This window comes from Melanotaenia boesemani, chromosome 8, assembly GCF_017639745.1.
Source record: "Melanotaenia boesemani isolate fMelBoe1 chromosome 8, fMelBoe1.pri, whole genome shotgun sequence".
NCBI classification, from domain to species: domain Eukaryota; kingdom Metazoa; phylum Chordata; class Actinopteri; order Atheriniformes; family Melanotaeniidae; genus Melanotaenia; species Melanotaenia boesemani.
Window position 1 is genome coordinate 1,393,227 of NC_055689.1, and position 27,510 is coordinate 1,420,736.

Sequence of the window (27,510 nt, forward strand, 5' to 3'; positions counted from 1 at the left end):
CATTTCACTCAGAGTTGCAACTATTCGGAATTGGGGTTGTAAACCACAGCCCCTGTGGCAATCCTGTGTGATTCACACAGGTTTAAAGAGAACGTGTAGCCATAAAAGCTATGTGCCATTTTGTTTATAAACCTGCAGCCCACGCGGGTTTTCTCTAAACTGTCGTGACACAGTCACGACTGGTGTAACGCGTAACGTGTAGATGCACGATCATGTTCCTCCTCATGCCTCCTCTCATCCTAATCTGTCAGACGCGCTGTTGGATCGTCCCCCTGCCCTCATCAGCCGTTCATTAACAGCCTGCACTGCGGTCTTCCTCCACCACCTGGAGCACTCGTTCACCAGCATGCAGGCGGCAGCTGATCCCGACGCTGCTGTAGACGGTGGTGGCAGCAGCACCGCAGACGTACACGGCAGAAACGGGGCAGGGGAGAGGATGGAGAGGACGGTGCCAAGCGAGCAGCAGGACAGAAATGACACCCACCCGCAGCAGCAGCATCAAACGTCCTTTACGCCGTCCGGCGTGCTCGGTGAGTTTCACAGGAAAACGGTCTAATCTGAAAGCAGAGGAGGCTGGGTGTTTTCCACAACTACAGAAAAACAGGTGGGATCATGCAGCCGTAGGCCACTGTTCTCTGACAGCAGTCAGTGATGCTCCATTGTGGATGGTTATCTGTGCAAGGTTTTTGATGGAAGTGCGCATCCGCATTCCCGGGAACGGTGTGGTCCACAGGTGCATGCAGGACGGAAGAGAGCCAGATCTAGAGCGGTGAGTAAACAAGTGCTGGGAGGCTGTTGTAGGAATTTCATTTAGAGGACTATCGCTTCTGTAACATTTAGTGGGTCGTGTCTTGTATTAGCTCTGTTCTGGCCTATCCATGGATACAGAATCAGTTTTATAATGGACTTTTTTATAAAGTCCCTCTGGCAGGGACTCAGTCTGCGCATGTACAGACCCCTGGTACTACTGCTTTCGTAATGAACCTGGTACTACTGCTGTAGTAATGACCCTGGTATTACTGCTGTAGTACCGACCCTGATACTACTGCTATACTAATGACCCTGGTACTACTGCTGTTAAACTGACCCTGGTATTACTGCTGTAGTACCGACCCTGATACTACTGCTATACTAATGACCCTGGTACTACTGCTGTTAAACTGACCCTGGTATTACTGCTGTAGTACCGACCCTGATACTACTGCTATACTAATGACCCTGGTACTACTGCTGTTAAACTGACCCTGGTACTACTGCTGTAGTACTGACCCTGGTACTACTGCTATACTAATGACCCTGGTACTACTGCTGTTAAACTGACCCTGGTACTACTGCTGTAGTACCGACCCTGATACTACTGCTATACTAATGACCCTGGTACTACTGCTGTTAAACTGACCCTGGTATTACTGCTGTAGTACCGACCCTGATACTACTGCTATACTAATGACCCTGGTACTACTGCTGTTAAACTGACCCTGGTACTACTGCTGTAGTACTGACCCTGGTACTACTGCTATACTAATGACCCTGGTACTACTGCTGTTAAACTGACCCTGGTACTACTGCTGTAGTACCGACCCTGATACTACTGCTATACTAATGACCCTGGTACTACTGCTGTTAAACTGACCCTGGTACTACTGCTGTAGTACTGACCCTGGTACTACTGCTGTCGTAATGAACCTGGTACTACTGCTGTAGTACAAACCCTGGTACTACTGCTATACTAATGACCCTGGTACTACTGCTGTATTAATTACCGTGGTACTACTGCTCTAGTACTGACCCTGGTACTATTACTACAGCCTCTGAACGGTTGTGATGGTGGACCTCCACCTGTTTTCTCCTCAGCCTCTGAACAGTGCTTGTGGTGGACCTCCACCTGTTTTCTCCTCAGCCTCTGTGAATGGTGGTGGTGGACCTCCACCTGTTTTCTCCTCAGCCTCTGAACAGTTGTGGTGGTGGACCTCCACCTGTTTTCTCCTCAGCCTCTGTGAATGGTGGTGGTGGACCTCCACTTGTTTTCTCCTCAGCCTCTGAACAGTTGTGGTGGTGGACCTCCACCTGTTTTCTCCTCAACCTCTGAACAGTGCTTGTGGTGGACCTCCACCTGTTTTCTCCTCAGCCTCTGTGAATGGTGGTGGTGGACCTCCACCTGTTTTCTCCTCAGCCTCTGAATGTCAGGACAATGGTGTGTGGACTCAGTAAATGCTCAGAGGTCCAGGGATGGGTGTCAGATATTTTATTGTACACAAGGAATTTATGATGCGTATGTGGATATATGAGACAGAGATTAGGAAGCAGGAAGTTGTAGGTGACAATGCACGGAAGTAATTGCTGACGTACCAGCAGAGTTTGCTCCAGCGAATGAATGAGGATCGTCTCCTGAATTTGGGTTTAGGGAATCCAAGGAGATATCCGCTGCGGTGTGTGAGAAAAGCTGCTGAGCAGAGGAGAGGTTAGAAGGGGGTTTACTGACCACAGGTAGGACTGCTGAAAGGCAGACAGCAGGGAGTCCAGAGTATCTCCCGTGGGGCAAGGAAGGTTGAGTCTGTGATCCGATATCTTATTCCTATAAAGAATTCCAGATGTCAGAGAGCAAGGAGATCCAAACACAGACAAGCAGAGTACCAGACAGGGGGCAGGCAGAGGCAAAATCCAGATCCAGACAAGATGGTGAATGACAGACAGGCAGAAATACAAAGGCTGGATACGTGCAGGGAAGAGTTGTCACCAGCAGGTATATAAAGCGGTCAGCGCAGGTGGAGCGCATCAGCAATCATGAATGAATGAGAGAATGATGCCTTCAGGGCAGCTGGGAAACCTGAGCTCTGTACCATGGAGCATGACCACCAGTGGCCGCCAACAGTGTCTGAATTTTGTGATATCCCAGGAAACTGATGGCTCCAAACAACAGAAACCCAGTTATCATGAATCCGAATGTGTAGATGTCTTCAGCACCCTCGACAGACAGAATCGACAGGCACATGACCTTCCACACTCCCCAGGAATCCATCACAAATCCAGCCGAAAATGTTCCACGAGGACAAGCAGGCTCCCCTACGCCTGTTTTCCTGTTCAAATAGATTTGGTCGATTGCATTTAGGGACAAGCTGATCAAATCTGTGGTTCTAGATTCTAGAATCAAAACAGAAATGCTGAGAGAGGCTCAGAAATGACAGGACAAGTAGCAGGGCGAGGGGAGGAGGGAGAGAGAAGAAAAGCGTCTGCCTTTGTCGAGGGCCGGAAGAAGAAAAAAATTTTGGTTGAAAGTTCCAGAAGTATCTCTTGAACTGGGATCTTTTCTGCACTGCAGATATTAAAAAAAGAAGAAGTAATAGAAAAAAAAAAAGAAAAAAAAAAAGAATGAGGGCTCAGAAGCATAGTGCATAGGAACTTTTAAAAACAACTCAGACTTTTTGCTATCGGTGATCATAATCAATGAACCCAAAATATGTCATACTAATACAAAGATCAGGGGTCAGTAAAATAAGGAAAGATAGACAAGCTCTGGCTCTTTTGTGATTATATGCTTAAATAAATATACAACCAGCATCACATATCATGCTGTGAAATGACGCTTTGAAACATGAGCTATCTTATCAAGCTATCAGCACTTGTTTCAAAAAGTTGTGGAGTTGAAAATTAAAAATAATATCAGCAAACTTTGAACCACAAACATAATGTAGAATGACATTTAACAGCAATGTATTATGATGAATTTAGTTTGACTACAGAACAATAAACAATTAAAAAAAAGAATATGATCAGCAATATAACAACATTAAAAACAAGTAAAAAGATGCAGACATGGATTAGTAATAGGCAAATGTTTGACTCAACCAACTGGAAACATGACCTGAAGTATATGTAGTATATGTAAATTTTAGGTCCGTGGTCATTTCCATGACCAATTATAACATTTAACTGGTAATCTGACTATTCATTATTTTGCTGGTGAAATGTTCTTATTTGAGCCTTTAAGAGTGAACTCCTGTGATCAGGTTACGTCTGTGAGCCACCATAATGATCAACCTCAATTAAAAGTAAACTAGTTTGATGATACTGGAAAACTTGAGTTAAACTCAAGCTGAATGTACAAAATAATAATAACAGCCTGATAAAAGACAAAAAACAAGCCATTTGTTTATATTCATGTATCTTTCATTATTATGGGAGTGCTCCTCACCTTCGACTCTCCAAACTAGCCATTATAGCTAGATTGAGGTCCTCATCCTCAGAAAAGTCATCAGACAGACAAGTAAGTGTTAAATATGAAGAGTAGTCTTCATCATGACTCCTAGCGCTTGGGTTGCTGTCACTACTCGCAGAGTTGCCACCATCATAGCCGCTTGTGACTGCTCCACCATCATTTATTGCATAGTTTCTTTCACCACGGCTACTTGTGCTGGCTGGTCAACTCTACTTGTACAGTTCCCTCGCCCGCCATCATGACCACTTGTTCCTGCACTGTGGCCACGATTGTCACAGTTTCCATCATTTAACTCCATTACTCTTTTTCTTTTAACAGCACTGCTAACAGTGGGGTTACTTCCATAGCCATCATCATAGTGGCTTCTAGTGCCAGGATTACCATCTTCATTGTGACTTCTTGAGCTTGTATCAGCTCTTGTGGTGATACGGCTGCTTGGGCTTGTGTGGTTGTGTGAAGCATCAACTTCAAAAAGGTCATCATCACTATCATTAGCAGTTGTAGCAGATGGTTGAGGTTGATTCAGGAGGGATAGGAGTAGACTCTTTTTCTTTACATTCAGTCTTTTAAAGAGAAAGTAAGAAGACCAAAAATTTTAAACAGAAGTAAACATTGCAACATCTAAATTACTGTAAACAACCATGTTAAAAAGCAGTACTTGTGTAAAAAAATATTTTGTATTATCCTTGTTCTGATTGCAATAAAATCATTTTTGTCGTTTAAAAGGTGTTGCACTACTACATGCGATACACAATATTTATATAATTTCTTAAGACAATTACACTATTTTAAGGATAATTATTTAAATAGTTAAGAAAATAATGTTACTTACTAGAAGGGTCTTTGATGGTCTAACAGATAGGGCTTTTGTTTTAGAAACCTTGTGGATTAGCATGCCATTCAGCTCCTGACTTTCCTTTCTTTAATGGGGATTTGAGGCGGAACTGTAGATTTGATCACAAATACATTATTATGTTGAAATATGTTTTTATATGTTGTAAAAAAATGGACATAAACCTAACATCTTCTGGAAGGTGGTGACCAAAGCCTTCCCTGATGCATTTTATAACAGTCTGGTAGTCCCAAGCCTTGTGGAATTCAAAAGCACTAAGAATATGTCTATGTGTGTGCAACCATTGTTTTGGCCCTTGTTTACAAACCCATGTAGGGTTGGGAAGCAGTATTATGTCCTTGTTGAAATGGTCGTGCTGCTGATCCCTGGCTCTGAAACACATGAAAACAACCAGTTCATGTTAAGTCAGGGACCACTAACAGAATGTCACACAAAACCCACAACTTCAGAAGAGCAACCTGATAAGTTAAAAACATTCACTGCATGGACACTTAAAATGCTTTTGACACGAAGGAAGTTCCTGAGAGAATTAAACAATTTTACAGCTGTAATTACAGCTATTTGGATAACATTGTTTTTCTTGATATTACTTTAAAAAAAAGAGAAGGTCAGGATTTGTTTATTCTAATGTAATTAGTCATTCTTAAGACAGGTAGGAACAGCATGAATATTATATTATATTATATTATATTATATTATATTATGAGAATTTAGGGGACGAAGTTCGAAGCGAAAGACCTCGACAATGAAACTGCGCTCGACATATCAACGGAATGATCTGTTCATACAGTACACGATAATAACATCTCTTTCCACTCCACAAGTAGAACCAATAAACTCAGGAGAAGTACTAAAATCACCGTGTCCAGATAAGTTCATGTTTGTACAGGTCTGAATGTGGAAATGTAATTAGCAGCAGTAGCACATTAAGAGCCTAAAAAGTAAATAATATTTACCTTTTTCTCCTCGTGCCTGATGTCCACTTAGTGAAGCAATGCTGTGCTTGATAACGAGGTTCACATTCTCTCCTTAATGGAAAAGATCTGGAAGAAACGGCCAACACATGGTTTTGTTGGCGGGGTGGAAAGAGCGATGCTAGGTAACTAGTTAGTGTGTCCTCTGCTACTGTCGGTTGTCCGGCTTATGTGTTAGACAGGGTTCTAATCGTCTCTGCTGAGGCCAGTAATGTATTCAGTAAGGCAGTAACTTAGATGGCTTCCAGGCTGCTGAGCAGACATCTGTACAGCATAAATCTTTATAAAATCTCTTGTAACCATAGTCTCCTCCTTCTTCCTCTTCAGTTTTGAAACAAAACGTGCTCCTTTTTTTCAGCTACGTGACTTCCGTTTTAAGTGAAACGACTTCCTTTTCAAGTGAAATTCGCTCTCACACACACTAGTAGAATTCCTTTCATACAAACTAGTGAAATGCGATTTCAGAAATTTTATTATAGTGTGTGAATGATTTCAGTATAGTGTTTAAGAGCATTTCAGTATAGTGTATGAGAGGTTTTACTATAATGTGTGAATGACTTCAGTATGATATATGAGAGGTTTCAGTATAATGTGTGAATGACTTCAATTTCACGTGTCTGTTAGAGGGTAATTCATAAAATCATAAAATCTACCCAAGATTCTTTCAGTGTATCACGACTGGTTCATTTAAACAGTACTAGTCATTTGACTGAAGTCAATACCAATGAAATGAGAGAGTTGTCCTAAATCTTTCATCTTAAACTGCTCTCTCAGCTTCTCCTTTACTTCCTTTAAATGTTTCTCACTACTTGCAGCCACGGCTATATCATCTACCCATACCAGCAAGATTACTTTCTCTTCATCTGATAGTTTTGTATAAATACAGTTGTCCGCTTGACTCTGTGTAAACCCATTTTTAGTTAGGGAGTTGTGAAGCATAACATTCCAGTTTCTTCCAGACTGTTTTAAACCATAAATAGACTTGTTCAATCTGCACACGAGTTCCTCACCTTTTTCAGAACTCATATGGAAACCCTATGGCTGTTCCATGCATATCTCAAAGTCAATAGGTGCATGTAAGTATGCCATCTGATGCAACTTAAGGTCGTATTGTGTTGCTAGTTGTATCAGTACCCTAAAGCCTGCTGCACACGAGAACTATCTACTGAGCTAAAAGTCATTCGAGGCTGTTTTCTCAGCAGAGAGCTCGCCGTGTGTGCCTTATTTTCGCCGAACTTTCTACCTCGCGAGGCCTTGAGGTGAAAACCAAACACGTTTGATATTTTTTGCCTCGCGAGGCAAAAAACTCACCGTGTGCGTGCTACGAAAGTTACGTGCTGAAGGCAGAAATTCAAGTGACCAATCAAGACTCGTCCTCCACTCACATGATTCCAAGATGGTAGCCCCCTCTTGTCAGAAATGAATGAAACGGAGACAGAGGTGGATATGGAGGAAATATTACTACTCCTTCTGTTGATGAGGCGTTGCCGTCGCCGCCGTTCTAAAGTTAGGAGAACATGGGTGAGGTCATGGCTGCAAAAGAGGACAGGGCAAGGAGTTTATGCTAATCTTCTCCAAGAGATGCGACTCGAAGACCCAGAATCCTTCCGGCAATACCACCGCCTGAACAGAGAATCCTTCGAGAGGGTGTTGGAAATGGTGGGTCCATCGATCCGCAAAGTTGATACCACGAAGCGACAGAGTATCAGTCCCGGAGAGAGGCTTGCCATCACGCTCAGATTCCTGGCTACAGGTATGTTTTTTACAATGTAAATTACATTGCATGCAGGATGACTGTTGCTGGCCCTAGTTTACTATGTTTATATGTAGCTAGCTCTACCAAAAAGAATTATGTCAATTTTGTTAGAAAAAGCAAGGCCATCGCAACTACATTATGCTTTCCTTCCCTTGGTATGACAATTGTGGTTTATATTGTAAAAGGTGATCTTGATTCATTGTAATTTCTGGTTAAGATTTTGATCCTGTGTCTTTGTAAAGCTCATAAGATTTTAATGTTTCTATATTTTAGGATGAAACATTTCGAAGTCTGGCATTTCAATTCAGGATTGGAGAAAGGACAGTCTCAAATATTGTTGATGAGACATGCCAGGCGTTGTACAGCACAATGAGGGAGCAGTATATGAAGGTAATGAATTGCATTTTATTCAAACACAACAGTATGCACTACAGATGCAACAAGTTATTAAATAATGCAGTTTACAAAAATAAATGCTCTATTAGCCTAATATGTTCCAAAAATAGAACAGTAGAATCACACATTAGGCATCTGTGAATGAAAGAAAAATGTTTATAAAACATTCATTTCAAACAATGAACAGAATTGTAAACAATAACATGGACCTAGTCTTAATTTCTTTAGAGGTCTCAACTGTGTCACACTGTTTAGGGAGGTTGACAAAAATCAAAAGACAAACATAAAAGCTGAGATGAGGAAAATAATACATTCACACTGACACTCACTGGTGAGGAGGCTGTGAAGTGGCACTGACACAAACACACACACACACACAAAAACTCAAAGTAAAAAATATAAACTTTGTATGTATACACAATATTTTCAAATAAAATATTACAGTGTTTCATACACTTGGTCGTTGTCACCTGAGACATGATTTTGGTAAACGGGGTGGTGTGCTTGTTTGGGACCGACCCACTCATGTCGGGGATGAAATGGTTGTGGCTGGTGGTTAAACACTGGTGGTGGTCTTGGGCTGATGGGATGTGTATTTTGGCCAAGTGTTCCCATTTGTGCCTGAAATAAAATATTATTAATTGGGCCATGTTTCTAGTGTATGGATCAAACTCAGACAACGTTTGTGTGACATACCGACCAAATGCACAAACTGCATCATCTTCCACTGAATTTTTTTGTGCCTTGTTTCTCTGAGTAACTGACTCAGCCAACCCTTTTATCAACTGATATTCTTCAGCATCTCGTTGCCATTTCAGATGGTTTGGTTGTATGATGGGTTGTTTTGTGAATTTGGGGGTAGATGTGCTTGTACTGCTTTCTCCTTCATCAGCTTCACTTTCAAAGACAGAAGATGTATCATTGGGGTCTTCGCTTTGGCCATCATCTAGCACATCAATGGTGTCCTCACTGCCAGCTGTATCAGATGGTGATGGCTGAAATTATTAAATTAAAAGCAAACATTAAATATCTCTTTTTTTCAGGTCCCGACAACGACAGGTGAATGAATGGAAATTGCCAAGGAATTCAAGGAGAGGTGGAACTATCCTTGTTGCATCGGAGCAATTGATGGCAAACACATTGCCATCCAACAGCCTGAAAACAGTGGTTCAGAGTACTTCAGCTACAAACATTTCTTCAGTGTTGTACTCTTAGCTCTTGTAAATGCAGATTACAAGTTCACATATGTAGATGTGGGGGCAACTGGTCGTGCAGGAGATGCTGGCATATTTGCAAACTCAGCATTAAAGAAACACTGAGTGAAAACTCCCTGAATTTGCCACCAGCTGAAGAGATAAATGGAATATCCACCAGCAAAATTAACTACCACATAGTTGGTGATGACGCATTCCCACTGTCACTAACACTGATGAAACCATACCCACACAGAAACCTGGACCACCGAAAAACAAATTTTTAATTATCGGTTATCCAGGGCTAGACGGGTGGTCGAGAATGCATGTGGCATTCTCTCCAACAGGTTCAGGGTGTTTTTGACAACAATCAATCTCAGGCCTGATAAAGTGCATCAAGTCATTTTGGCTGCCTGTTGTCTACATAACTATATGGTGGAAGACAACAAGCTTTCCTACATCAGCATTTGTGATAGTGAAGACACTGCTAACCATACCCTGACTGCTGGAGCATGGAGGAATGATCCCCCCTGACAGGATAGCAGCCAACTACTGATCGAAACCCCAAAGCTGATGCAAAGTTACAAAGGCAGCTCCTTACTGACTATTTCAATTCTGACTATGGAGCTGTGCCGTGGCAGCATGACATGGTCAGTCAGTGATGGTATAAAGTAGACAGGAAATCAAAACTAAGGTAGTGTGAATTCAGTAGGATGAATCTAATGTCATTTGTCTCCAAAGAGTCCCCTATGTTTCTAGTTGGCAAAAATCAGTTAAGGCCTTTTCTCCTCCAAGTCCAAAAGCTGATTAGACAGACACTGTACATTTCTTATTGTGAATCTTTCCAACTGTATTTTTTATGTACACATATGTTGCAATTTTGTGATTAATAAATACATTATTGAGGAAATACTTACCGTATCCAAGTTTGTTATTGTTGGCCGAGCAGCGATGTAGGGAGCAAGAAATTGCAGTTTTTCCAAAAGCCATTTGGAACGTTTGGTCAAGTGTTTCCTGGCACTTCCACTTGTTTGAGGTTTTCTGGCCTTGGTATAGCTGTTCCGCAGCAATCTTATTTTTAGTTTCACCCACTCCACTGAAAGGAATAAGTATTTTTTAAATGCACTGTATTTGTTATGAATACATCTCGTATTCGAATATCTAACAGGATTAAATACATCAGGTAAAGTACATTATGCACTGGACATCTTAATTGCAAGCCACAATGGAATTGTGGTTAAAAAGTAAATTGTATACCATCCAAGACTTAACAGTCAATTTACCCATCCTATCTATGCAGAATTACAATCATCACAGGAAATACAGACCATTCTATAAAGAAGTATAGCCTATTTCCACAAGTGGTGGAAGTGAGTGGTCTGGATAGGATTATTGATATTTATACCATGGTCAGTGTTAATTGTAATGCCAACTGGCATGTATTTTTCGTATAAATGCATGTGTAGTTCGGCAAGTCAAATTACAGTTATATAACACCGTACACAGGATGTTTCAAGCTCCCGGCTAATACGGGGCAGTTGGAAAACCTAGCTGGTACCCATGACGTTGCACAGTTCGTACCTCTCTGGTCCAATCTTGCTGCCCTCTCCTTGAGTGCCTGCTCGTGCTTGTCCCTGTTTTTAAAGTGCGACAAGGTGACGACATATAAACAGGGATAGTCTGGCTACATTTCGACCAATTTGTCTTCCAAAATGTAGTCATTAACAACTTCACTGTGGGTCGCCATCTGTAATGTGTGATTTTAGAGGTTCGTGGTGGTCAGCGGATGAAACACACAAAGTCAGAGTGCTAGAATAAGTGTGTCAGGTTTATTCCCCGCAGCTCATGACACTCATCATTACATCTCAATGGGTTCAGCCTTATAAGCATAGCATAGCTTGCCCTACCTTTGACACGGACTGGAGAGCCAACAATCCCGGTAGAGTGGCTTAGAAAACCCCGGCTGGGCGTTCGTATACGTAACCCGCAGCAGACTCTCCCGAGATGTGGGATTTCCCCGTCTTTATACTTATTTAGAAAAACACAACATCGCATGAGAGAGAGGATGGCCGGTCCTTTCCCACAGGCGAGGATGAGTCCTGAGATCCTGTCTTGTAAACATATTTACAAGACACCCTTTTCTCACCCTTCCAAAGATAGGCAGTCACACAGGCACCAAAACAAGCAGAATAATATAACAAAAACAGTATACAGGTGGTCACTTGGGACAAAACAAGCAGTTATATAACACCAATAGTATACAGATGGTCATTTTAGGACACAAATTAGATATTCCCATATCATTCCACCTCTGGCCTAAAATGGCCTTAATTCATAAAACCTTCACCTTCCCAGATAACATCATCATCTTCAGTATGGCCAGGAGCATGTTGATACTCCTGGCAGACAGTAGTGACCCAATGACACACGAAATCTAACAACTCCATTCGCGTGGCATATACATCATTGTGCACCCATCGATCTTGATTACTCCAGTGCATATAAGTGAACTGATCTACATCAGTATCTGTATCCACAGTTACATGATAACACATCGTTCCATAAGGTCCATCTTCTGCTAAAATATGTATGTGCATCATCTTAAGGCAGTGTGATATATGGTCCTAGACAATCGTTGTTTAATCCGGCGTATATAAAGGCATGTTAATACATTGCATAGCGTCAACACACATAAAATAGCCACAAGAATCAATAATGGTGGAGCTACATATGTTCTAGCGGTGACAGACATTCCTGAAAAAATGTCCCACCAGTGATGAGCACTGTCCATCTCCACCATCTTTGCTGCATGCAAAACCTGTTCCCGGTTAACTAGAGTTGTTACTAAGGCACGGGTAACATTCTGAGAATGGCTAGACATAATATCTTTAAGATCACGGGAGCGAGACAGTGCACTTTGGAAACGCTCCAGAGAAATTCGCCATGGTAGGTGTAACACTTTCCACTGGACAGCCATCAGATGAGATTCTGTGGTAAAGTTAGTCAACCTGTAAGTTACATTGTGCCAATGCCATAGGTGTAAACCTTTTAAACAACCTGAGAACGGTACAGTAGGCAACTGAGTATGGTTGTGAGTAGTAGCTACGCAAAGGGTGTTGGGGCCCACTTGCCATAGCATGTCGCTAGCTGGTTCTATATACCATTCACACAGTGCCGTGTCTCCTGTAAAGCATGGATCTCTATACCCTTTAGATAAGAGGCAGGCTTGGCCTCGATCAGTAGTTTCACAGTCCTTCAGGTCATACGTGTGATTAGTTTGGGGACTAAACCATTCACCGTAAGTTCTCAAAAACATATACTTATTATGTACGACCAATGGTAATACCTGAAACTTACAGATGGTGATCGCTTGAGTAACATACCACTGTATCCAACTTACAGTACACATGGTCATATTACATCGCGTCAGTTCAGGCTTCACTTGTAACCATGAAGCATCAGAAATATTAAACAATCGTCTCCATTCATTTGGGTTAGGTGCAGTTATCACTCGTACAAACCTCTCCTCCTGTAGGCGGGAATATATCACCTGTAAACCACACACAGTTGCATCAATAGCTTTGGTTACATTTATGAAAACATCGGCAGTGTCATTAAACAATCTAGTTTGCCATTTCAACTGTTGTTGTAAAATGATGGCAGTCTCTTTCTGTGGTCCTATAGGGACCGGCATCCAGTTCCCCAGGCGATGAATAGCCTGGCTAGCTTTATTTCCAGTGTTGGACAACATTGTCCGAGTGATTTCTCCATCTATGGTGTTGGACACACCTAATACAGTTCCAGTTCCACCCAGCAATGTATCATACCAGGCCCTTCGACGTCTGGCATGATGACAGGTGGGCATTTTTGGCAAGTTCACAGTCCAAGGTACAACAGTTCGAACCACAGCATGTGCTTTTTCTTGACAGGTTGTCACCAATGGGGCCACATGATTAATGTTTACCTGTTCCTTTGGCAGCACATCCACCGGGTGAATCAAAGGATCAATCCGATTGTGAATGGTTGTAGCATTTCTTAATTGGAATGACTCATAAACCTGCACCTGTGAATTAGTACCATTTCCCAATATAGTTCCATCGGTCAGAACCAGGAGCATCATCACGTCCGACGTGACAGTGACGTTGCATCCAGCCTGTACATGTACTGATGTCATCGGTCTCCGTAGGTGCATCGTTTGTATGCAGCCTCGACACACATATATGGGGCATTCACTGGTTAGATTGGCAATATAACAGATTCGGTTGGCTGGACAGGTGAAGTTATCCTGTCTCCTCATCCTTGTTGCGTACCTCCAGCCCGTCCGAAACATGCCCACCTCCTTCATCGACCGGTGGGGCGTCATCGCAGTCACAAAGCTGTAGGTGAGGATGGCAGTGAGGGCAGCTTGCAGCATGCCCCAGCAGGCGGCACCACCAGGTCGTAGGCGGGCCATAGCGAGGATCCTTCTGCGCCCCCTCCTTATTGGATCTGCCGATCAACCTCCTCCACCCCCACTCAGACATCCACCAGGCACACCAGGCTGAAAGAGACACATAACTTCAGAAGAATATAGCAAACAGCATTAGTCTTCTCTTAAATAACATTTTAACACGGGAACATTTTTCCAATCTTGTTCCCCAGAGTATATTATAGTACAGGTTGAGTCTGCCCCCTGAGCGATAATTTCAGCAGGTCTAGGCGGGCCATGTTCTTGCCTGACCCAAACCTTAGCACCCACTTTATCTGTAGATCCAAATCCTCCTTGACCTCTAGTAGTAACCACCTGTGGTGTTGTTATTTCTTGCACCATTGTCATATTACATGGTTTTATTACCAGTTGAGCTATTTTGTCACCTTTAGTGACCACAAACGGTTCAGCAGCTATATTTAATAGCACTACACCCAGTTCTCCTTGGTAATCAGCATCAATTACTCCTGCCATAACAGTGATTCCTTTCAGAGACAGTCCTGATCTAGGCAGGATATGTCCGTACATGCCCGGCGGGCATTGTAACCCTAAACCGGTTTTCACAACCGTTGGGGTATGACTAGGGAGCGTTACTGTTTGTAGACTCGTCAGGTCTAAACCCGCTGAGCCAGGTGTGGCACGCAGTGGAATTTTAGCATCATTGTGTATTTTCCACATTTTAACACTTTCATCTGCTGGGGTAGCATGCACCATGACCATTCGAGTGAGTGGTGTCACTCCTTCTGCAAGAGGTCTGTTATTAATTTGTTTAACCACCTCTGGTAAATTGCGCTTCCAATTATTTAAACTATTATCACCTGAGGCTTTCCTCAGTGAGGATTTCAATAATCCATTTAGTCTTTCAATTAACCCTGCTGCTTGTGGGTGATACGGAATGTGATAAATCCATTCTACATGGTTTTCATCCGCCCATTTCCTTACCATGTGACCTGTGAAATGTGATCCATTATCAGTTTGAATTTGTACAGGCATGCCATAATATTGTTCAATCATGTCCAAACATTTTAACGTTGCCTTTTGATTACTAAATTTACAGGGATGAACTATCAATACTCCAGAATATGTATCTACAGCAGTACATGCATATTTACAGTTCTGTGAGACTGGCAACGGTCCAACAAAATCCATCTGCCAGACTTGAGCAGGACTTTTTCCTCTCTGAATATGACCCTGTAGATGTTGAGGCTTGCCACGCCTCTGATGTTGACACTGTTCACATTGTTCTATGGCAGTTTTTACATCATCCTGTTTTAGATCGATTCCTCTGTCCTGAGCCCATTGCAGGGTTCCTTTAATACCCCAGTGACCGCTTTTCTGATGAGCCCATCTTGCCAACCCTTCTGTGGACTCTCTAGCAACCACCATGGTTCTAGCAACTTCATTAGCATGTTTATTATGCAGTGCTTCTGCACTATTATTAGTGGTATGTGCATCCACATGAACAACATATATAGTTATGGCTTGAGCTTTTTCCCAAATATCTTTCCACAATTCCTGCCCCCATACTTCCTTAGATTGTATCATCCAGTTATTCTTCTTCCACGTAGGCATCCATGTTAACATACCATTTACTACTGACCAGGAATCAGAATAAATTCTTGCTTGTTGTATTCCTACCTGTTGCAATACCATATGTACTGCTTTTAATTCTGCCCACTGGCTACTCTTTCCATCCCCTGTTTGTTCCAGGGTCTGTCCTATGGCTGGATTATAAGCCACAGCTTTCCACTTCCGCTTGCCTGCTGTCCACTTAGCAGAACCATCTGTAAACCATGACTGAGCCTGCTGTTCAGATGTCAAACTTCCATAAGCCTGTCCTGGCCGGACTGGAGACGCATCCATTTCAGTCACCAGGAACCTGGCTTCATCTGCTGCAGGAGCATCTGCAACCTGTTCATGCAGAGTAGACACACCTTTTTCGTCGGGTTTTACCCGTTCAGATAAATACCATTTCCATTTAATAACACTGCTTTCTTGTGCTGTTCCTATTCTATGAGTAGTTGGATTACTCAAAATCCATGACATTATAGGTATTTGTGGGCGCATAATGACCTCATGCCCCACTGTCTGAGCTTCTGTTTCTATTAAACTCCAATAACAAGCCAGCAATTGTTTTTCAAATGGTGTGTATCTTTCACCTGCAGGTGGCAGTTTCCGGGACCAGAACCCCATGGGCTTTCTGACCCGCCCTTGCTTCTGCCACAAGCTCCAATTGGCATAATCTGCTGAAGCAGACACCTGCAGTTCTACTGGACCAGATATCAGCTTTCCCAATGACACAGCCTGCTGTATAGCTTCTTTAGCTAACTCAAATGCAGTCTGATGTACATCTGTCCATTCAAACACAGCCTTTTTCCTTGTTATTGCATAGAGAGGTTTCAGGATCTGTCCCAAGTGTGGAATATGATGTCTCCAGAATCCAAACAAACCAATAAACCTCTGCAGGTCAGCCTGTGTGTGTGGGACGGCAAATGTCAATATTTTTTCTTTGGCCTTCTCAGTTATCTCTCTTTCTCCTCTGTTCCAGTTTATTCCTAAGAACTTCACTTGTTGTGCTGGGCCCTGCACTTTAGCAGGGTTTATTTCCCATCCATGTGACTGCATGTGAGTCATCACTTGTTGCAATACTGCAGCCACTTCGTCCTTATTGATCCCCTGGATCATTATGTCATCGATGTAATGGGAAATCATTATTCCCGATGGTAATTGCATTTCAGCAAGATGTTCAGCCACTATGCGATGACAAATAGTAGGACTATGCACGTAGCCCTGTGGAAGGCGAGTAAACGTGTACTGTCGCCCCTCCCAGGTAAATGCAAACTGTTCCATCCTATCCTCTGGGATAGGAATAGTGAAGAAAGCATTAGCCAGATCAAGCACTGCATACCATACACCGGGATGATGTTGAACCCGTTCTATTATGGTAAGTGAGTCAGGTACTGCAGCAGTTAACGGGGGAGTGTGTTTGTTTAACCCCTGATAATCCACAGTCATCCTCCAGCTGCCATCTGATTTTCTGACCGGCCACAAAGGATTATTCCAAGCAGTGGAGATTGTTTTCAACACTCCAGCTTCTAAATAATCAGATATTGTCACAGTTATCTCATCATGTCCTCCTGGTATTCTGTACTGCTTTTGTGATATCACTTTTTCAGCCAGAGGGATTGGGAACGGTGCCATATGCACTTTTCCAACCCGTACAGCACACACACTTAGTGAGCGGAGTTCTTTAACTCCAAATGAGAATCTGCCCCCTCTCAGATGGAGAGTCATACCTGTCAAAATATCCATTCCAATAATGTATTCTTTAATGGGAGTGATTATAACTTGATAAATATGTGGAGGTAACGTGCCGATAGTGAGAGAGAGCTTAACTATTTTTCCTTGAACAACTCCACCACCTAAACCACTCAATGTAGCAACTAAACCTTTAAATTTATGTGGATTACCATATATAAGGGTGGCCTCCGCCCCCGTATCTACCAGAGCTTCCACTGTTTGTGTAGAATTTCGCCAATGTATACCCAACATCACATGTGGGCGTATATCATTAGCAGCCCAATTAACTAGCCGAATTGGAGGGGCTCGGCCAGTTTCCTAGTAATAATTTTCAGGTAGACCAGGATATAGGCGAGAGCGCCTCTTATCTTTTTTATCCTTTTTCTCCTTTTTTTTCTGAGCTTTGGTTTTCTTCACTCGTGCTATTTGACAGAGTTCTCCCTCCTCCTCCTCCTCCTCCTCGGAGCTCTCCTCAGGCTCCGGCTCTGCACGCCTTTCACGCACCAAGTCCGACAGCATTTCTTTCATTTCTCTCCATTCTCTTAATTCACTCGTGGGTTTACCATCTATCTGTGACACAGGAACCCCAGCTTTCACCAGAGCATTCCAGTAATCTCGGCGTGTGGGGCCACCAGCTTGTGGCTGAAATGCCTGCTTAGGTCTCGGGGTGAATTTTGGTCTGTCTCCCCTCTGTTGAGACGGTTGAGGACGAACATTCATGTCATCCCACTGTGCCAGATTTTCTAATTCTCTTATCATCCCTTGTACAGCAGAAGCAGGTCTGTCTACAGAATTTAACATTAATGTTAACACCAGGGATCTGTAATGTGGAGGACTGGTTTTTATCAGATGATCCCGTACTGATTTGGGCACATACATATCAGCCCATGCATCAGCCGTTCCCAGAAACACTCCTTCCCTCATCATTAACTGAGCCACCCGTTGCACAGCATCTCTGATAGTATACCAGGACCGGGTAATTGGTGCCCAATCACCGGGCAGGCGGAACACAGTTCCGGTTGCAAGGGCGTACAAAGAAAACACAGATGCCGTGGCTCCACGCAAATCTGTCATTGCATCCCTGTATGCGGCATTAACATCAGGGTTTCTGGATAAACTGACAAATTTATGTGCATCCCCCTGATCCACATCAGTTTGATGGGGCCCTTCTTCCAACAATCTTACCAGCCATGAATCCAGGGGCTCCTCCACCCCCTGCCTGAATTTTCTCCCCAGATGTGACACCTCCTCTGCAGTATAATCCTCTGTAATTCTCTGAAACAGTGCTGCAGGGGGTCGTGGTTGCACCATAACGGGCTGCCCATTTTCATCGAACATGAGGTCACCCAGCCCGTTTACAGCCTGAACAGGGGCTGTAGGACCCATATTCTCAGTCTGGCGACGACGGGTCACTGGTTTTGCCTGATACCAGTCTAACCCTTCAGCCTCGTCCCAGACTTCCTCATCCCATTTCATGGGATCCCAACTAGCATCCTCCCGTACCCGTGCAGCCACGGTACAGACTTCGGCAGGGTCAGTACGGCGTGGCGGTCTCCTCCGCATTTGCCGCTGAGTCTGAGCCAAACCCACCAAAGCTTTGTTCAAACATTGATTCAGTGCTTCTTTCTCTGCCTGTATTTTCATTACTTCTTGCCTGGCTAAAGACAGCTGTGTTTCCAACTGTTCTTTTTCATCAGTTAACTTTTTACACTTCTCCTGCGATACACGCCATGCTGATGCACAAAACCACGCACGCCTCTGAACCCCCCCCAACGGGGATTTCGGAGGAACAACAATTTCTTTTAGCGCAGGCAATGCAGCCGCTAGAGAGCCGTCCTTTACAGCATCTCCCCACGGCTCGGGACGACCACCGCCGTCCCGCAGACAGAGCGCAACTTCACTCCATTCACCAGTCCAACCTGGCACATCAGATTGCTCCACGGCGGGAGACTTCCTATTCTGTTTCTTAAACATTTCTGCAGCCACCAAATAATATCAATTACAATTTATTAATCCTGTTCGTGACGCCAATAATGTAATGTGTGATTTTAGAGGTTCGTGGTGGTCAGGGGGTGAAACACACAAAGTCAGAGTGCTAGAATAAGTGTGTCAGGTTTATTCCCCGCAGCTCATGACACTCATTACATCTCAATGGGTTCAGCCTTATAAGCATAGCATAGCTTGCCCTACCTTTGACACGGACTGGAGAGCCAACAATCCCGGTAGAGTGGCTTAGAAAACCCCGGCTGGGCGTTCGTATACGTAACCCACAGCAGACTCTCCCGAGATGTGGGATTTCCCCGTCTTTATACTTATTTAGAAAAACACAACATCGCATGAGAGAGAGGATGGCCGGTCCTTTCCCACAGGCGAGGATGAGTCCTGAGATCCTGTCTTGTAAACATATTTACAAGACACCCTTTTCTCACCCTTCCAAAGATAGGCAGTTACACAGGCACCAAAACAAGCAGAATAATATAACAAAAAACAGTATACAGGTGGTCACTTGGGACAAAACAAGCAGTTATATAACACCAATAGTATACAGATGGTCATTTTAGGACACAAATTAGATATTCCCATATCACCATCTTGGAATCATGTGAGCAAATCGTGAGCGGAGGGCGCTTCTTGATTGGTCACTTGAATTTCTGCCCTCAGCACGTAACTTTCGTAGCACGCAGACGGTGAATTTTTTGCCTCGCGAGGCAAAAAATATCAAACGTGTTTGGTTTTCACCTCAAGGCCTCACGAGGTAGAAAGTTCGGCGAAAATAAGGCGCACGCGGCGAGCTCTCTGCTGAGAAAACAGCCTAGAATGACTTTTAGCTCAGTAGATAGTTCTCGTGTGCAGCAGCCAGTGATTTCAGGTTTGCCGTCGGTGAAAAGGTCTCAGAATAGTCCAGTCTTTCAATCTGAGTATACCCCTTTGCCACGTACCTTGCCTTGTCTCATTTCCTTTTTCATCCTCCTTGTGAGTGAAAACCCACCTTCCCCCCACTGTTTGTCTACCTCTGGTAACGGTACTAGAGAAAAAGTGTTGTTTTCCTTGAATGAGGTCATCTCATCTACCATAGCCTTTTTCCATTTGCAGCTTTTGCTGCAAGTTCTTCTTCTGAGGCCGAGCGTATTCTTCTCTGTACAAATCTCTCAGTGGTGGTGGCAGCTTCACAGTTGGTTGGGTAACCTGCTGGCATCTAAACACATCAGCTGTCTCTCTGAAAAGAGAAAGTGCCACTGGCGCAGTATTGTCCTTTGCCAAACGTTTTGAAATGTGCGTTGTTCCTCATCTGTGGATTTACAGATAATGCTTGTTTTCCTGGCATTGGTAGCAACACGGGCAGCTGACTCCTTATTATAAAACTTGATGTTTCTTACTTCTGCTGGCTCCACCTTTGTTGTGAAAAAGTTGTCCCACTCCCTAGGTTTACTGGTGCAGGTCATGGTGGTAATGCCCAGCCAAGCTGCAGCCTCTATTTTAAAAAAGCACTGCAGCAACGTGTGAGCATGATGCACCAAGTCTAGAGAAGAAAGGGGACAATAAGAAAAATATAATAATAGTATATTTTCAACAACATCACTGTGTGGTGGGCAAATAAGCCACCTTAGCATGTTTATATATCCATAGGCATTACTTGTGCATTATTATTTTTATAAATATAAATTGAATGCTCCTTTATTTGATAAAGTGAAATATAGAAACAATTTCATCAAAAGGAACTGATGTTGGATGCAGAGTAGTAAGCACCATGGTCAGGAGATGCAGACAGAGAGCAGCAATATCTGTCTCTACGGCGTTCATGCCGTAGTTCATGTGCACGGATATCCGTGTTTGGAAGTTCCAGAATCAGCAGTCCTGTGTTGAATGGAGTGGGTACACTCGCGCTTCAGCTGAGAAACCTCAAGTCTGTAACTTTATTTTCTTCTCGGTAGCGTAAACTCCCGTCTTTGAAGGCTGTGGATGAAGGCGGGCTACAGTTGAGGTTTTCTTTAATAGATCAAAACGGCAGGACAGCATTGGTACAGCTTAGCGCCTCGTGTTCTCTCTCTTTCAAAATCACTCACAACAACAACGCTCTCTGTCTTCCCCCCTGAAACAAGTGGTGGGTAGGAACCAAAAATACCTGAGCAATAATCACGGTCACACAAACAATAATTTAGGTTACAGCACCTTAGAACTGCACTTGATGAGAGGCTGACTTTTGAAGCCCATGTGGATTCACTTTGTAAGAAGGTTCATCAGGGAATCTATTTTTATTGAAAGCTTTGTGTTTTTAATGTGGATTTTACTTTAATGAGAATCTTTTATTCTTGTTTTATTGAGTCCTTATTAACTTTTAACTTTATTTGCTGGTTTGATCTTTCAGCATGTAAAAGCCTTGAATAACTAAATAAAATAAAAATAAATACATTTTTTAAACCACTCTCGTTGGAGGACTCTGGGTAAGACGCATTGCTGTCTCTCTCTTTATTAAGCTAACTATGAAAACTTGCTTGTTTGAACTAAATAACTACTGATCTGTTTTTGAGTCTCTTAGTGAGTTTTCAGTCGGCAAGAACATCCGTTAATGTGTCGGGAAATACGGACTACATTTTATTTTCTTCTATATTATTTTAATTTATTTTCATATTACTCTTGTTGAGTTTATTTAATATTGTTTAAAGTATCCTGATGACTTGAAAGTCACTCTTTTTTAATTTATTGTAACTTATTTATTCATTTTTTAAGCTGGAAAAGCATTGTACGGGGAGAGACCGAGCCGCTGTCTGCATTTTAACTGTGCCTCGTGCTATTTGCAGAATAAATGTGCAGATCCTGATTCCTGGTGGGACGTCATTATTTATTATATCAGCAGCTCATTTTAATACATTTTAAAGATTGTCTTTTGATAGAATAGAATAGAATAGAATAGAATAGAATAGAATAGAAATACTTTATTAATCCCTTCAGAGACCCCTCAGGGAAATTTGGGTACCAGCAGCAATACAACACCAACAGTAAAGCAGGACAAGCTCAAGACACAATATATACAGGTACAAAGCAGAATAGAGGCAAATAGAATGCAATAAATATAACAATAATAACAATAAGATAAATTAAATAAACAATATAAACAAGCATTGCACACAGTAGAGGTGGTACAGATTCCCAGTTCACTATTGCACGTATAAGTTATTGCAACTGTTTGTATGGGTTATTGTTGTCGTGGAATTTTATTGTCAAAGATCACACACTGAGTGAGAATCAAACAAAGTATTTAATTAAGAGCTGTACAGCAATGAGAGTCCCACAGTCAAAGAAGCTTTGGCTGCGCGAGTCTGAAGAGATACATTTGAGTCTGGTTTATATAAACTAGCATGAGCTGATCACATCAAGACAAATCATTAGTCCTCTGTTTCAAAGGAATGCTAGGAGATTGGAAGGGGAAGTAAATGGAACTCACTCAGTTCTTATCTGGGTACAAGTCATCCTCCTTCCTCAGTAAAACACAAGACAAGGTTTTGTAACAATACAAAGTGCATGTGTATAAAATTTTCCATTACATTGTGCATGTGTTGTATCAGGCGGACTGCACACCTCCCTCTCCCCCCTCCTTCTCCCCCTCCTGCCTAATGCAGAGTTGTACAGTTTGATGGCTCGGGGGACAAAGGAGTCTCTGAGCCGGTTGGTCCTACTCTTGGGGAGGCTTCTCTGTGCACTGATGACAGTGTGCAGAGGGTGACTGGCATTACAAATATATAATATATAAATCATTACAAATATACAACAATATACAGGTAGGTGACGCTGGTGGCAGGTAAGTGACGCTAATGCTGTAGGTGACGTAGTTCCGGGGAGACGGCAGATTCAAACTAGGCGCGCCCAAACATTTATACTTTCATTCAATTGTATTTTGTGCCAGCCTAATCAAAATATTCTTTAAAGTAGGAAAATAGTATCTTTATAAGGTACACTCTGGAGCACAGCAGGGAGGATTTGGCCAGCCTGACAGATTTTATAGATCGTTGTTACGACAGAATCGTCATGGGCAAACCAAACAACACCTCCACCCCCTCCACCTCATCCAAGTCCAAGAGACAGCGAAATGAGGATTCACCTGGAGCTATTTCACCACCGGTGAACGACTCAACGGATGTTCTGATCTCTATAGATAAGAAACTCAGTAGTTTTGATGCGCGTTTGAGCCTCTCCACAAGGAGTTCCAGGCGCTACGTGAATCACTAGAATTCATCCAGAAGCAGGTGGAAACTCTGGCTGTAGAAAATGCTGGTCTCAGAGAGTCGGTAAAATCCCTCACCGAGGGCTTGACCCGTCTCTCGGAGGAAAATAAGAAGATGAAGGAAACGATGATCGATCTGCAGGCGCGGAGCATGAGAGAGAACCTGGTATTTGCAGGGATTCCAGAGCAGACGGAGGAGGACCCCGAGACCACGGTGAAAAACTTCATCAAAACTCACCTGAAGCTCCCGGAGGAAACGGTGAAAAACATCTCCTTTCACAGAGTCCATCGGCTCGGCGGGAGGAAACCCGGGTCCAGCAGACCAAGACCCATTGTAGCCAAGTTCGTCAGCTTCAAACAGAAGGAGCAGGTGAAGAACCAGGGCCGCGAACTGAAGGGAACGAACTTCGGAGTAAACGACCAATATCCGAGAGAGATCCTGGACCGACGGAGAGTCCTGTTTCCCATCGGGAGGAAATCTATCACTGAAGGTGCTCGCGCTGTCATCGCGGTGGATAAATTATTTATTAATGGACAGCTGTACCGCGACCCGGACATCACTCCGTGGCTCTACTGACTTGGTATGTGCTTTAATTTTCCTGTTTTCTCACTACATCATGTTATATCCATAAAACTGCCATAAAAGATAATTTAGTTAACAGTAAATCCACTGCCCGTCTCCACTACACTGTTCTCAGCACAGATGCGTTTTTTAAATTACTTTTTTCATTTGGCACTGTCGCTCTTTTCACTCTTTACACTTCTTCTCTCCGACCCTTTAACGGTTAACGGTAACACTTGTCATTATATTATATACACATCAGCACTTTTCATGATTCACAGGAACACACACAGAACAGCACAAGCACACATACATCCCTGTCACAACCAGCTGGCAGATACACATGCACGTGGAGAAGCAGTGGGATGCACGCACACACGCTTCAGTAATATACATATAGCCTCATTTCTGTGGTTGGTTCATGAACGAACACACATTTGTCACTTGGAATGTGCGTGGAGCTGGCACAAGGGAAAAGAGGTTAAACATTTTTAATCGTTTGTGAGAAATGAAAGCAGATATAATATTACTCCAAGAGACTCATTTATCAAACTCAACAATAGATCTTCTCTCAACAACCCAGTTTCCACACGTGTAATCAGCTTGTTATAATTCTAGGCAGAGAGGAGGAGCAACTCTCATTAATAGAAGGTTAAATTTTGATATAGATAATACAATCATAGATCCAGAAGGCAGATTTATAATAGTTACATTATCTATTAAAAATGTTAAGTTATGTATTGTAAATATATCTGGTCCAAATGTAGATGATAATAATAATAATAATAATAATAATAAATTTTATTTCAAGGCGCCTTTCAAGACCCAAGGTCACCTCACAAAAGACAATTAAAATCAGTTAAAACATAAGACAAAACATCAAAACAAACATCATGCAGCAGACAGTTAAAAACATTAAGGTGAGAAGGCCAGTTTAAACAGATGAGTTTTAAGTTGTGATTTGAATGATGGAAGTGAGTCGATGTTACGGAGTTCAGGTGGGAGTGTGTTCCAGAGCTGGTGGTGAGACGGGCACGGGGCACAGAAAGGTGAATGGAGGAAGATGATCTGAGAGTGCGGGAGGGAGTAGCTATATGGAGTAGGTCAGACAGATATGGAGGGGCCAGATTATGGAGACATTTGAAGGTGAAAAGCAGGATTTTGTAGTTGATTCTGAATTTTATTGGGAGCCAGTGAAGTTGTTTGAGAACCGGTGTGATGTGTTGAAAAGAAGGTGTGCAAGTGATAATCCGGGCAGCAGAGTTCTGAAGAAGCTGTAGTTTATGAAGTGATTTATCGGGGAGACCAAAAAGAAGTGAATTGCAATAATCGATTCTTGAGGTGACCAGACTGTGGACTAGGATAGCTGCAGCATGTGGAGTGAGAGATGAACGCAAGCGGTTGATATTTCGGAGGTGGAAGTAGGCAGACCGAGTGATGCTATTAATGTGTGAATGAAATGAAAGGGTGCTATCGAAAATGACGCCGAGACTTTTTACCTGAGGGGAGGGGAGAATAGAAGAGCTGTCAATGTTAACAGAGAAACTGTGAGATTTGGTTAAAGTGGTGGGTGTGCCGACAAGGAGAACTTCTGTTTTGCTGCTGTTGAGTTTAAGAAAATTGGAAGAGAACCATGTCTTGATTTCAAGAAGACAGTCAGAGAGGGATGAAGGCGGAACAGAAGAATTTGGTTTTGATGAGATGTAGAGCTGTGTATCGTCTGCATAAGAGTGAAAGTTGATATTGTATTTGCGGAAAATGTGACCAAGCGGGAGGATATAAATGATAAACAGAAGAGGCCCCAGGACAGAACCTTGGGGCACACCGGCTGTTACGGGGAGTGATTGTGATGAATGATCCTTAATGTGAATGAACTGTGTGCGGTCGGACAGGTATGAAGTGAACCAGGTAAGAGGAGTATGAGAGACGCCGATGGATGCCAGTCTATTAAGGAGGGTGCTGTGAGAAATGGTGTCAAATGCTGCAGTAAGATCGAGGAGAATAAGGATGGTGATGAGGCCAGAATCAGCTGCCATCAGAAGGTCATTTGTTATTTTCAGAAGAGCTGATTCTGTGCTGTGGAGTGGACGAAAGCCGGACTGGAAGTGTTCAAACAGATTATTGATAGAGAGGTGTTGGTGAAGCTGGGAGGCAACAACCTTTTCAAGGATTTTGGAGATGAAGGGAAGATTGGAAATTGGACGGAGGTTATTAGGGTCAGATGGATCAGTGCCAGGTTTTTTTAAGATCGGTGTGACGGCAGCTGATTTGAAGGCCAGTGGAACATGTCCGGTCATGAGGGAGGAGTGAATTATGGCAGTGATGTGTGGAGAGAGTGAGGAGAGACAGGACTTTACCAAGACTGTTGGGATCGGGTCAAGTGGGCTGGTGGAAGGTTTGGCTTTCTGAATCAGTTCAGATATGTCGGTTTGAGAAGGAAGGGTGAAGCTTGAGAATGAATGAATGATGGAGAAAGATGGAGGAAGAAAGTCTGCAGTGGAAGCTGCAGCTCCTTCAGAAGTGAGTTGTTGGTGGATGTTGTCGATTTTTGAAGTGAAGTAGGACAAAAGGAAGTTACAGAAGTCAGTTGAGTTGAGATGTGAGGGAAAAGAGTCCGGGGGTCTTGTAATTTTATTGAACAGAGAAAAGAGGGATTTGGAATTTCCTTCATTAGTGCAGATAATAGCAGAGTAGTATGCAGATTTAGTTGATCTAATGCAGTCTTTGTATAGAAGAATGTGATTATTATACATATCTTTATGGATACTGAGTCCAGTTTTCTTGGCAAGGCGTTCAAGCCGGCGCCCTTTAGCTTTGAGTTTGCGGAGGGAAGGAGTGAACCATGGAGCAGAACGGGAAAAGGAAACATGTCTGTGTTTGATTGGAGCAAAAGTGTTAAGTAGATTATAGAGGTTCTTGTTATAGTTACAGACTAATATATCTGGAGACGAGATACTGCTTACAGTGGGGAGGTTGTTTATGGCAGATGAAAATGTATCCGGATTAATGTCCTTGATTTTCCTGAAAGAAATGTAACGGAGAGGGTGGATTTTGGAAAGAGACACACTTATGTTGAAAGAAATAAGTTTGTGGTCAGAGAGGGGGAAATGATGAGCTTTACAGTCATTAGGTGTTAAACCGGAGCAGCAAACCAAGTCCAGAATATGATTTTTACAGTGAGTGGGGAAGTTTATGTATTGATGTAGTCCAAAACTGTTCAGGCAGGACCCAAAGTCTCTGGAGAGGAGGTTATTGCTGTTGTCCATATGAATGTTCAGATCGCCAAGAATGATCAGGTTTGGAGAGAGTGAGGACAGGTACGCCAGGATAGATGCAAAATCATTTAAAAAGTCCTTATTGGGTTTAGGAGGTCGGTACACAGTACATAAAATAGTTGGAGTCGGACCACATAGTTGAGACACTGTGTATTCAAATGAATTAATCTCCATCCATCCCTCCTTCTTTCACTCCATCTTCGCCTCTATGGTCACTCAGATAACACACTAATTATAGGAGGTGATTTTAACATTATACTGGACAAACAAAGTACCACAGGAGCTCATCGAGTCTGG

The 27,510-nt window shown here is 42.9% G+C and overlaps 1 protein-coding gene across 1 annotated transcript in view; it reads left to right on the forward strand.

Annotated features, from left to right (window-relative positions):
• The first annotated feature begins 202 nt into the window (after positions 1-202).
• LOC121644300 overlaps positions 203-27,510 on the forward strand; it is a 60,140-nt gene continuing 32,832 nt past the window's right edge. Inside the window, exon 1 of the mRNA XM_041992163.1 lies at positions 203-530. Within this exon, the coding sequence (XP_041848097.1) occupies positions 203-530 (328 nt within the window). The remainder of the gene's footprint in view (positions 531-27,510) is intronic.